The 13,969-nt window shown below is 40.4% G+C and overlaps 1 protein-coding gene across 1 annotated transcript in view; it reads right to left on the bottom strand.

The window, feature by feature from the left end:
• PARP4 (poly(ADP-ribose) polymerase family member 4) overlaps positions 1–6,986 on the bottom strand; it is a gene marked incomplete at both ends in the record, with an annotated part of 143,334 nt that extends 136,348 nt beyond the window's left edge. Inside the window, 2 exons of the mRNA XM_084234863.1 lie at positions 927–1,128; positions 6,855–6,986. Coding sequence (XP_084090989.1) covers positions 927–1,128; positions 6,855–6,986 — 334 coding nt within the window. The remainder of the gene's footprint in view (positions 1–926; positions 1,129–6,854) is intronic.
• Between the last annotated feature and the right edge of the window lie 6,983 nt (positions 6,987–13,969).

Below are 13,969 nucleotides of genomic sequence, written 5' to 3'. Positions count from 1 at the left end.
TGTTCACAGTGTGAAAGGACTCTACCTATTTTGTTCAGCTACCATTCTCAGAGACAGCAGGAAAGTCTGGTGACAGCATTGCCAGACTATCATTTTTTAAAGAGGCTACACCACAACAAAACATTATCTAACTGATATCTAACACATAGCATGTGCTTACTATAAATTGGTAGTTATCAGAATGGCTTAATTTTTAATGTTACACTTGAGGAGTATATTTTTTCTCTATACAAGGGTGTTCTTCTTGGTCAGATTCCAAAATAAAATCTGAGTTTACAAAGGAGATGTGTTTCTTACAGAAATAACTCTTTTTTCACACAGATTCATCTATTCGTGCATACAAGAACTGGGGCACAAGTCAGAGGCGGGTGAGAGGACCCACCAGAGACAGAGTGGGGAACAGAACAGGCAGACCGACTGAAACACACTGCTGAGGGGAGCAGCAGGCGAGCCAGAAGAGGTCTGCCGCGCCATGTGGGTAGCTCCCTGGCCAGGGACTAAACCCGCATTGCAGTGGCCACAGACAGCCCCACAGGCTGCATCCCAACCCCCTCTGCCATCAGGGAGGCCCCAGAAATAACTTCTTTAGCATAATGCTGGTCATAAAATTTCCAGTTATTAAGTTGTGATGATAATTTTTTAATGCAAAGGTTCATCTCCTTCAGTTAGAATTACACATCAATTTTCCCCATATTATCAGTATTTTTGTAGTCATTTGAATCTAACCACGCTAGACTGCATATTTAGAAATTTATTTTTGTTGATAACATAGTCTTTGGCCTTTACTACTTTCTTGTCCATCTTTTGAGATAATAATAAGTCTATTTGCATAGTATTTCTGACAATTCATTCACTGTAATATCTTTGATACACCAATACATTTATTATTGTACCTACAATACATGAAGTGCTTGAAAAAAGCTTACCAGAATGGCTTTCCTCTTGACCAGGAGGTTGTATGGTGTCCAGTGACTTGTCGGGATCATAATTCTTTACATCCAGGAGTCTCCTTTCTCTGACAGATTCCCATACAAAATCTGGGTTTGTAATATGGATATGGTTCTTTTGGATAGAGTTTAGTAGATGATGACTGAGAACATCAGTACTGTCTAAGATTACATGTGTGCACTAAGAAAGAAAGAAAGAATCATACACTTTGCATTAGTAAAAACAAAATTTAAATAATTTGTATTAATTATGTAATTTTCACCCTTAAAAAGGTTATTGGAAAGTAATTTGTAATAATATTTCTCAGACTTCTGAAGCTCATAAATATTATAATTTCCACTCACATAAAAGTTTTAAAAAATCAGTTTTTAAAAAGTATGAATATGATCATGCCATGACTGATTAACCAGCCCTAGAGGTTGTTTCCAGATATTCACTACTATAAACAATACTGCACTTAACATCTTCACCTATGAAATCTTTGTATACTCGTAAAATTATTTCCTAGGTGGAATGAGAGGCTCAAAAGACATTTAGTATTTATTGTAATTTGTACTTTTATTACATTATTTTTAAATAAAAGTAGAGCAGAACAACACCAATCTATATATGCATCATTTAAGCTTAATAATTCACTGATACTGCATACCTTGTTCTACAATAGCATAATTTGAAAATTTTGGCACACAGCTAAGCTATAATTCATACAATAAACAACAAAAATACTAAGAATTTCATTTTTGCTGACATAAAAAGATGACATTAAAAATAATTAGAGTAACTAAAATTGGAAAAGGATATTTCAAAATAGCTTAGCATTTGCTAAGGGAGTTGGTAGGAAAAACAAACTCTTGTACCAATTCACCAACTTCTCAGACCATCATTGAGTTCCTTTATAATTTCCTCTTACAATTAATTAAAATTTTATTTTAATATGCTTTTTAGTAACTGTGTTTACAGTTGGGCACAATTTTTTTTTAAATTTTATTTATTTATTTTTAATTATTTTATATATTTTTACATAATTTTTATATTGTTTTTTTAAAAAAAATTTTATTTTCTACATCATTGTTCATTTTTCAACAATATTTGCTTCCCCCCATTCCCTCAGGTGTAGTCCCCATAGAATACACTTCACCAATGTACCCGTGCACTGTCACCACAGTCCCCTGTGCTCCTCGCTCCCTCTGATCCCTCTCTCTCCTCCTCCCCTGTAGTATGTCTCTGATTTATAACTGTCTGCTTTTACTTTGCTGTGTTTTGTATTGTTATTATTTTTTTACACTGATGTCTTATTTGGTTTCCCTATATTCCTGCTATGAGTAAAACCATCTGATTTTTTTTTCCTTCTGACTTAATTCACTGAGCATAATTATTTCTAGCTCCATCCACATTGCTACGAATGGCATGAGTTTATCTTTTGTGATTGCTTAATAATATTCCATTGTGTATATATACCACATCTTCTTGATCTAGTCATCTATTTTTTGGGGCATTTGGGTTGTTTCCAGGTTTTACCTATTGCAAATAGTAGCACAAAATATTTACACAATTCAACAACTAGCACTTGTATGAAAAGATACATAAAGACTAAAAGAACAAAACATTTCTACACTTAAAAAAAAAAATCCTGTTACGTCACCAACAAGGCGGTGAAGGGACCAAGGACTAAATTCTCCTGTAAAAACAACCGATAAGGGAGAGACTGTGGCAAGTTCCTGGCAGGACCCAGACATTTCAGACAGCATTGGTGACCCAACAGAAGCAGGGGGAAGGTGAGAGTTGGGAGTGTGGAAAGAGAGACATCGATCCAGATCCCCTCTCCCCTCGTCCACCCACAAAGCTGAAAAGGAGGAGATAAAGTTTGTCAACAACAGAAAAACCCTGAGTCATCCTTGAATGTCAGAAGGTGACAGGTGGGCAGATGGGGCCTGGGGCAAGCACAGTACCAAGCATGAGCCAGTATTGGGATGATCCCCTCCACCACCCCTCCATTTCCCGGAGACCTGCCCAGAAGCACAGTTCTGAAAGTTTACTAGGAAATGCCTCTGTCACCACCTAGTGATCAGAACAAAATCACTAACTACCTGATAGTTTAAAGTGAGGGATTTCAAGATACACCCTTGGGCCCTGAGAAAGGGTGGCTATATATATACACGGAGTTAGTAAGGAAACAAACACGCGGACAGAGACTGCTGAAGGCCCCAAGAGACCCCCGCATTTTGGAATGGAGAGCCGGCTTGGGATGAGGGCACGGGACCCTCCATAACTGCAGGCACTGCATGGTGTGACCGCCCGTGTTCCAGTTCTGAGAGCCTTGGAACTGAGAGCCAAGGCACCAAGTTGTGTGGGATCTGCACAACTGTAGGCACCACACTGGGAGAGCATGGGGCAAATCACCAACTACCTGATTGTTGGAAGGCAGAGACTACAAGATTCCCTTCTGGAACTGAGTAAATACAGAGGGAGGAAATCTTAAGGGACAGCGCCAAGCAACATAGCCACAGAATCAACACCGTGGTAGAATTTTGGCTAACAGTACTGGACCCAGTCTGGTAAACAGTTTCCCACACCCCGGAAGGAGCACCCCAAAGAGATGCCCCCAACCACCAGCGGCAAAACATACCATCGCATAGAACTAATTAGAAAGCAAACAGGGAGAAGGAAAAATACAAATTACCAAGCAAGCCCTCAGGGAAAGGACACATTGCAAAAAGAAAATCAGCCACCAGAACCCAACAACAACGACATGGAAGAACTTCTCTGCCGGCCAGATAGAGAATTTAAAATCTTCATGACTAAAAAGTATAAAGAAGATGAAAAGGAAAAGAATGAATGAGAAAAATAATTAATGAACTGAAGAATGAAATTAAGTTCCTAAAGATGGAAATGAAAGAAATGCAGGAGATCAAAAGATTACTGGAGGAGATAAAGAACTCTGGGAAAAACAATGAAAACAGAATGAATGAAATGGAAGAATGGATCAATACTCGAAGACACAGAAATAAAAAGAACTAAAAAGAAAAGGAAAGAGAAGTACAAAGGAAAAAGAATGAAGAAACACTTCAAGAATTATCTGACATCATGAAGAAAGGAAATATATGAGTTATAGAAATCCCAGAGGGTGAGGAGAGAGACAAAGGCACTGAATAATTCAAGGAGTTAATCAAAGAGAACTTACCAAACATGAAAAAGGAGATGAATATAGACATACAAGAAGTAAGAAGAACACCAAATTACCACAATGAAAGAAAAACTACAGCAAGACATATAATAATAAAGCTCGCAAGAGTCCAAGACAAGGGAAAAATAATGAAACTGACAAGGGAGAAGAAAGAGATAACTTATAAAGGAAAACCAATCAGGCTGCCATCAGACGTCTACAAAGAAACACTACAGGCAAGAAGAGAATGGACTGACATATTCAACAAACTTCAAGATAGCAAATGCCAACCAATAATACTTTACCGTGCAAAGCTCTCCTTCCTCTATGAAGAAAAAATAAGTGTTTTCTCAAAAAAAGCAGAAACTCCAGAAATTCATTACAACTAAACCCCCACTCCAAAAAATTCTACAAGAAGTCCTAAAGCCAAAAGCAACTGAAAAATGAATAAGAAGAACAGAATAAAGCAAGGAATAAAATCACAAAAAGACAAACAAAATGGCAACTACAGACGCCAACATATCAATATCAACTCTAAATGTATCAATATTAACTCTAAATGTAAATGGACTAAACTCATCAATAAAAAGACACAGAGTAGCAGGTTGGATTCAAAAACAAAATCCAACCTTCTGCTGTCTCCAGGAAACACATTCAACTACAAAAGATAAACACAGACTGAAAGTAAAGGTTGCAAAACAATCCTACAAGCAAATGGACCCAAAAAGAAGGCAGGAACAGCTATACTTAAAACAGATGAAATAGACTTCAAATTAAAAAAGGTAAAAAGAGACAAAGACGGACATTATATTATAATCAAGGGGACTATACATCAGGAAGATATAACAATCATTAACATATACTCACCAAATGAAGGAACACCAAAATACATTAGACAATTACTATCAGCTCTTAAAACAGACATTAAAGAAAATACATACATAGTAGGAGACGTGAGCACCCCTCTCACTCTCACTCTCTCAGATCAATGAGACAAAAAATAAACAAAGACACTAGAGTCCTAAAAAAGATATAGAACCCACGTACTTAACAAACATCTATAGGACACTGCACCCCAAAAATTCTAAGTGCACATTTTTCTCAAGTGTGCATGGATCATTCTCCAAAATTGATCACATACTGGGCCACCAGACAAACATCAACAGATACATGAAGATCAAAATCATTGCACTATGTTCTCTGATCGTAAAGGCATCAAACTAGAAATAAATCATGAAAAGAAAGCAAGGAACCCTACCACTTCATGGAGATTGAAACCCACACTACTGTAAGACAGCTGGACTAAAGAGAAGATCAAAGAAGAAATTAAAAAATACTTTGAGTTGAATGAGTAGGAAGACACCAAGTTCCTAAATGTATGGGATGCAGTAAAAGCAGTAATAAGGGGAAAATACAGCAATACAGGCTCACATCAAGTAACAAGAAAGAACTCAAAGAAACAACCTAATCTCACATGTAAAAGAACTAGAAAAAGAAAAATAGGGCCTCCCCAGTGGCCCAGCAGTTGAGCGCTGGGCTGAGAAGCTGACTGCAGCCTCTGCAGCGCCGGTTCAACAATCCCGCGATCCCTGACCGGCCAACCAGAGTCCCACATGGCGCGCAAACCTCTCCTGCCGCACCCGCTGCTCCCCTCAGCAATGTATTTCATCAGTCTGCCTGTTCTGTTCCCCACTCTGGCTCTGGTGAATTCTCTCACCCTCCTGCGCTTCTGACTGTACCCAGTGCTTGTATAAATAAATAAATAAATAAATCTTAAAAAAAAAAAAAAAAAAAGAACCAAAAAAAAACAACCCTAAAACCAGCAGAAGAAAGGAAATAATAAAAATAAAGCAGAAATAAATGAAATAGAAACTAAAAAAACAATCCAAAGGATCAATGAAACCAAAAGTTGGTTATTCAAAAAGATAAATAAAATAGACAAACCCCACAAAGGAAAAACGGAAAAGCACAAAACAAACTAGGCATACCACCTGCAAGCCGAGAGCTGTGGTACAGGAGGGCAAGCCAAGTGAGCCCCCCAATGACCAACAAAAGGAGGAGCAAGAGACAGGCAGGCCCTGCATTTGCAGGCCTGAGACCTCATGAATTTGGACTTCAATTTCACTTCTTATAATGTGGTAGCTAAAAAAGAAGTTAGTCTTAATTCTTTTCAAGATTTTATCCAGCTGTGACATCCTAAAGCTAAACTATCAGGTCTAGCATTCATTTTGAAAGAGGAAAGGTAAATTCTGTCCCCCTTAAAATAAAACAAATGGTTTGTACCATTTGTACAAAAAGAATCAGCATCAAAAAGAATAGGCATGGTTCCTTCTGTCGCCTATAAATCCCACATGCAAATTTCAGTCACTCTTGTGTTGACATTCTGGTGAGTTACTAAGGAGTGCTAAAAGTGACTGCTGTGCACTATAACATTTCTCCTGCAAGAACAGATTTGACTGGTCTAAAATTATTTCTGTTTATGGCTTTGGCTGTGCACTAGTAAGACCAGATTTACAGGGCATGTGGAATTTTCCTACTCACAGGAACAGAAATTGGGGCTGGAGATGTGGGTGGAGTGGGGTTCCTGTTTCTGCCTCTCTCCAACCCAAATGGTAATGTAACGATTTCTCTTGCTTTCCCTTACTTTCTCCTGTCAACTTCCTCTACTTACTCTCCTTATCACTAACTGAGTCCCCTCACTGCACAATGTCTAGTATACACTTCTTATGAAATTTGCAAATACCTGAGGATTTAACAACAGGGTAAACTTTCCACCATTTTCCTTAATGTCAGTTTGTAGCTTTTTCTTCAGATGACGAGGTAAGTGCTTGACTTTCAAATAGAAGATACAATTTGCAAAAATTCCTATGGCCATCCTGTAGAAAAAGTTCAAGTTATATAGATTTTAATGATTCTCTTTTCAGTGAAGTAAACTGGCAGTAAATTTAGAATTGCTTTACAAACAAACTGTGGGATAATAAGGCATTATTTTTTTTTTAAGATACCACAATCATGTTATAATCACAAACACTGAACATTTTCCAAGCTTGCAATATGTTGGTTTTAGAATGACTTCAGCTTTATAGTTAATAATTTGACACCCAAAAATCCCTTCATATACTCAAAATATACATCTTAATAAAAACATGACAGACTTGAGTTACAGACACAGTATACAAAAATGGAAGAATTTACTTCTAAATTTGAAAATATTATGTGATAATAAAATCATGGAATTTTAATATATGTAATTCTATAAATTCAGAGACCCACTCGTTATGTGGTTTCTGTTAAGCCATTTGTGAGAAAACGTGAACAATTAGTAATAAAAATGTACAATTTATATTTTAATGGATTGAAAGATATATAGCTATAAATTGCAAGTTTATATGTATATAATGACATTTGAAATTAATTTCTTTTACTGTCACACATTCCCACATATAGAAGAATTCTAAGAAAGAAAAGCATAGCTTGAATTGAAAGAAATGTTATGTGTATTTAACAAGAAACAAATGACATTAGGTTTAATTTAATATGACTTATCAATTTTTAAAAACTGGAATTATGTCTGACAGTGTGTTAACGCTGGGTAAAAAGTCATCCCTTGGGCTGATGTTCATATTCAGGAAAGTTGCCCCCTCTGCCTCTAATCTCCTCCCTATATTATAATTTGAGTATAATTTTTTTTTAAATTACATTTCAAATGAAATTAAAATTTCTTATCAGGGTCAAGGCCTGGCCTCTCTCTTTAGTTCTACTTTCCCATTCCACTCTGCATTTTTCTTTAGGGTGTGAAAAACCCCAAGCTTGGACCTAAGCATCTTCACACACGGAACCTTCCTCCTCCGGATCCCCTCCCCACACTTGTGACCCAACCCAGGACCTAGAAGTATCTGTCTAATGAATGAAGAAATTAGCAGGTTATATTTCTTTTTTCTTATGAGGTTTGGTTAAACTTAAGTCCCTTGATTTAACCCCTCCTTTCAATAACATTAACATTTCTAATTTCACATTTGTTTATTGTATTTTACATTTAAGTTGATTCATAACTAGCATTTGCAGATGGGAATGATGATGATGTATATTATGAAAGATTAGACCACACCACTTAGATTAATCTATTTTGACCTTAATCTCCAACAGTCAAAAAAAAAAAAAAAAAACACTCTAAAGAATCACTTGACAATTTCCAGAACAATCTTTGTACAATCCCTGCCTCTACAGAATAAGCCAGGCTGAAGGACCTGGGAATTCAGCTAATGGAAAAGCAGCTCATGCTCATCTTAGGCAATCTAGAACATAAAGAACTGCATAACAATTGCAAAATATTTTCAAAATATGGCAGCCCATGTTAACAACTTGTTTTGCTTTTTTATCCCAGGCTTTTTTCTAGGTATACATACTATAAAGGACTATATTGTTATCAAAATTAAAATCACACTATATTCACAATACCAAATCTTGCATTTTATGTCAGCATCTTAACATTAAACATCTTGGAAAACAATTTTAATAGAAGTAAAGGGTTCAAAACTAGTCTCCCCTAAATGGCTATTTTGGCATATGGATTTATTGAGTGAAGGTAAGTAAGATATAGCAGATTCAAAAACGAACTTTTACCACTCTCATTTCCATAAAGGGCCTGCTCAGAATGAGAGTTATTATCAAAAATAATTTTTTTTGTGATCTATCAGTACAGAAGAGGAAATACCTGATTACATCAAATAACATCTGCCCTGCTTATTTCCTGTGAATTAATTACCCTCTTTCCCTTTGAAGAGCCAGGCCCCCAGCCCATTCCTTGGCTCAAGATAGCATAGAAAACTTTCTTTTATCTGACTGCTTTTGGTCACTCACCTCTAGATGGACTCCCACATATATATGAAATTAGTTTTTCTCCCTTTAATCTCTCTTGTCAATTTAATAGTTTAACAAGTCTGCAGAACCTCAGAGGGCAGAGTTGAACAGTTGAGTGCTCTGTTTCTCTAGAAGGTGAGCGGGACATTGATCTCTTCGTGAGTCACTCAGCAGGAATTATTTAACTGATTTCAAGGTTGTCAACTTTGAACTTGGCACACACACTGAGAGTTTCTATGACAGTGTCACTAAACACAGGTCAAACTGCATTCCCTGGCTATGCACCAAAATTCTGTACTTTTTCAAATGTTTCCTTTTAAACCTAACTTTCAGAAGGCGAGCAGGATATTCGGCAGATGGAAATAAGGGCCCCTGCATTCTACCGACATCTCCTTACCTTCCCCAGCACCGCAGGCCCTGGAGACCCGGGTCCGCGCGCGGGTTCCCCAGAGACCAGCGCCGGGTCGCTCGGCGGGTGACGCGCGGGAGGGCGCGCCCACGTCCCCAGGGGGCAGGGGCCACGGCGCGTCGGGGGCCCGCAGGAGCCGTCGCAGCGGTGAGGACCCCGCACGGCCCGCAGAGACCCCGCACGGCCCGCAGAGACCCGCTCCGCTAGGAGCCGAGGGGCCCGCCTCCGGGCCGGAAAACTGGAGCCCCGGGTGCCCACCCGCCCGAGCCCGGCCGGTTCCGCCCCTCCGCAGCGCCCCCTCACCTGCGAGGCTGTGCGCCCCCACGGGCGCCGGGGGCTCTGGCAACCCTGCTCCGGAAAGTCGGCGGTCCTGGGTGTGGACGCTGCCTTCTCCAGGCGTCGAAGCCCGAGCACACGGAATTCCGGGCGGCTGACGCCCGTGGGGTGCGGGTGCTTCCGGATTCTGGGCGCAGCCGCGGTCCGGGCGGCTGGGCGGTGCTGGGAGCGCGGCCGGGAGCCTCCTCAGGCCGCGCCCTGCCAGAGGCCGGGGCAGCCCCAGGACGCTCCGCGCTGGGCTTGAAGCCGCACTAAGAACCGAATTTCTTCCAGCATTAACTCAAGATTCAGGCTTTTCCCCAGTTTCATCTTTCGGGCAGGATTTGACTAAAGAAGCTAACTCCAAAGTTGGAGTTTGGGAAAAGAAGATGGATGTTGCAATTGAGGGATAAGGATAAATGCTTAAAGCAAGAAAGCACATTTCTGGAGGGCTTGGAATTGTGGGAACAGGACAGTAAGTGTTAAGTTAAAAAATCCAGCTGAGTAAATTTAAAGATCTTACTTCATTTGGGCTTGTTCTCTCACTTTTTAATACGAAGATAGTGAATTTTGTTTGGAATTTCATGACTTTGAAGTTTGTGGCAGTGTTACTAATCAGTTAGAAATTTGTATCTGCCATATTAGAGGATTGTGACCTGGATTCCTTGAGTAGAGGATAAATGGGAAAGAATAAAATGCCCCAGATACGGAATAAGATAACAGAAAAGATGTAGAATGAGTATGGATTTGAATCGTGACGCTTCTATTTTATTACCCAAGGGACTCAGGACAGGGTAGTTTTCTGGGGCCCTCAGTTCATCGTGACTATCTTTTTTCTTTTTCTTTTTTTTTTTTTTTTTACATCATTGTTCATGTTCATCGTTAACTGTCTTAAGGGTTGTGTAAGAATCAATTTGGGTGATAGCAACAAAAATGGTACTGATGTCATTTTTGTGGAGTTGCGGGTCCTTGGGTTTACTCTGGGAAAGGTTTCGCCAGAGCTCCAGTTTCAGCGGCACGAGGTTAGTTTCTCCACAAGGCAGAGACGGTAGTGATTTTGAAGGACAAGTTTATTAGATAAGGGATAGGATAGTAAAAGACACTTGCATAGACACAAGCTGGCAGGAAGAGCTGCCCCTTAATGGGGGGCAGCGTGAGGTTTTATCCTCTTCTTTTGGTGGGGAGGGGCTCATCTTTGTGAGTGGTCAGATTGTTAGATTTGCCCATTTTGGACAACTATTCAAAATCAGGAAGGGACAGGAGATTCCAGGGTGGGGAGCAGAGATTCCAGGGTGAGCCCAATCTCTCTATCTTTACCATGAGGTCTGTGCACCACTCCCTAGCGTGGGCCTTATGACTTGTGATAAGGCACTGGTGCCTAAGGGTAACGACCTCTAAGTTAGGTTAATGGCCCTGTTATTTTTCTTCTACCCCCACCTCCTTGTGAGTCAGGTTCTGGTTGGGGCACCTCCTTTCCAGTCTTTCTATTCTGGTCCTCCATCAGTACAGTAGGGAGCCCAAGGGTCCATTCTTAACAAAACATTTTTACAAACCTGACAAAACAAATCAGAAACTACCTTACTAGAACCAAACACAGTCCAAGTTACAGCAAATAAGTAAATGTGTAGCCAGGAGAGAGCACTAAAACAAGGAAGGAGAGCTTTGGTGGTGTTTTAACTACCTCAACTCCACTTCCCTTGCCATCTCATTCCCAGAGTGATAACGTGGTCCTGAGGGAGCCCAACAAACCTTGTCCCTCCGAACTGTTTTTGTGTGTGTCAGGGGTGGGCTGTGGGGGAGGGGTTGATTGATGGGACTTTTGTTTTCTCTACCCCAAACTCTGTCAAGAAAGGAAAATAGCTGCTTAACTATGTACCTCAAAAACATTGAAAGGCAAATGAGCAAACTCCTTCTTCTTGGGGCAAAAAATAACAATTGGGTGGAAAACAAATGGGCTTAATTAAGGTCTTGTAGGAAAAGTATGAGAGGAAAAGCCAGTAGTGAATTTTTTTTTTTTCTTTTGAGGATTAAAACAGAGACTTCAGAGACCTCAGACAACAAAAAGTACAGTCTTTATAGTCACAAAACGAATAAACAACTATAATCCATGGCAAGCAACAAGAAATTTGGGGGAAGAGAGAGAATCTGATTTCCAGAGTTACTGTTACAGGGCAGCCCCAATACAAAATGGGTTGCCTGGGGCCTCCCCGGTGGCGCAGCGGTTGAGCGCTGGGTTTGCGAAGCTGCCCACAGCCTCTGCGGCGCCGGTTCGATCCCCGGCTGCTCCCTGGCCACCGGAGGAGGATCCCACATGGCGCGCAGACCTCTCCTGCCGCCCGCTGCTCCCCTCAGCAGTGTACTTCGGTCCTTCTGCCTGCTCTGCTCCCCGCTCTGGCTCTGGTGAATTCTCTCACCCTCCTGCGCTTCTGACTGTACCCAGTGCATGTATAAACAAACAAACAAACAAATAAATAATTTAAAAAAAAAAAATGCCTCTATAAAAAAAAATTAAAAAAAAAAAAAAAAAATGGGTTGCCTGACTGTGGGTCCTCACCCGCATGCTTAAAAGTGTTGTAGGACAGGGAGAGGGGCAGCCCAAACCCCGCAAACCTGTCTATTCTAAGTGGGTTCTGCCATCCGCCGCATCAACACAAAACATAGGAGACTTTAATGGGAAGGAACTTTAATAAAACTAGGAAACAATACAGGTAAGGCAAAGAGTCTAGTTTCTAAGTGAAGCACCCAAAGTTACCCGTCCCCTCGTGGGTAAAACTCCATCCATATGGGATCGGCCCAGAGCAAGGCCCCAAAGCCTGCCACAAGTCTAAAGCATCTTCCAGTGGGGACCCACAGAAAAGAGTCAGAAACAACCAGACAAGCCCGGAAGGAAAAGAGCAAAATCAACATCAAGATAAAAGCTGCCATGGTCACCTCTCCACGGGTCTCACCCACATCTGTGTCACCCAGTCCACGACCAAAAGACAAGCGCAGTTTCTTTACGTGTCTCTAGGCTCCACACGCCTCCTCCAGGTCTCCTGGCTCCATCCTGCTTCCTTCCTCAGTCTCTTCTGCAGCTTCTCCTCTTCCTGCTCAGCTCCACCCTCCCTTGGGTGGGGCAGGGAACCTGGAACTTCCCCCTTTCCTGGGGACCACCCTGTTACAATCCCCCCTTTTAATTTTTATTCCACCATATCTATGGTGGCACAGATGTCATGGTGTAATCTTAGGAGACAGTCTTTTTTTCAGGATTACAATGTGTATAAGAGAAGCAACAATTAGTCAGCAGCATTGTCCATGAATGTCCAGTATGACAGTTTTTCATTACTTGAAAAGAGCCCATTATCCAAGCCAAAAGAAAAAAAAATCTGGAGCATTGGCTAAAACAAGACAGCAAATATATCAAAATCACAGGGAAAAAAAATCTTAAAATTGGTTCAACTTATGCAAAAACGAATTTTCTCAACCTTGATCCCAAACTTTAACAGCATAGCAAAAGTTTGTAAATTAAATTTACTTTTAAACCATTTTTCCCATTTTTGCATAAAATCACAGGGCAGAAACAACCAACAGCAATTTTTAGCTGGCTTTGTTGAAATACTCCATATAGGATCAGAGCGAATCGTTGGCATCCGGTCGATGCAGGCTTCAGGTACAAAGTTGGTCTCATCAGACTCCACCTGGGCTTTCCTCTTCTCGAGGGTACCAGGGCATTTTCGTTGGCCGGGTTGTCCAGTCCTGCCAATGGAGGCAAGCTTCCTCACCTTCTTTGGAGGTCTCTGGAACCCTACAAACAAGGCAAACAGGTTCTCCTCTTCTTGGTTCAGCTCTGTTTGAACTTTTTGGAAGAACTCCACACAAAGCCACACAATCAAACTCGCGTCCAATTTTTTTGTTAAAACAGACAAAATCCCTATGGAAGTTATGCAAAAAACAGACTCTAAGATAAGTAGCAAAAATTACTACCACCTATTTGTATGCTGTGTTGGTATCAAGGGGAGAGAAAATGTGACAAGTTAGTTTTGCTGGAAAAAAAATTACAACCTTTCTGCAGATATTGGTTACTCAAAACAAAACAAAACAAAAAAAAAACTTCGTGGAGTCAGGACAGAAATGCATAAAAAAAAAGTTCCAGTATGTCAAAGAAACCTTAGTAAATGTCAGGTGTATTTTCAGGTCTATTGAGTCCTTTGTAGGAAAGTTTTTTTTACTCTCAACAGTTCCATTAATAGGAATCTGTTGAGACCTTTTTTCCCTATATTTCCAGAAACAATTTT

Source organism: Talpa europaea, assembly GCF_964194135.1.
Source record: "Talpa europaea genome assembly, chromosome: 6".
Classification (NCBI taxonomy): domain Eukaryota; kingdom Metazoa; phylum Chordata; class Mammalia; order Eulipotyphla; family Talpidae; genus Talpa; species Talpa europaea.
Note: the sequence above shows the minus strand (reverse complement) of the source record. Positions and strands in the feature narration are given on the sequence as shown.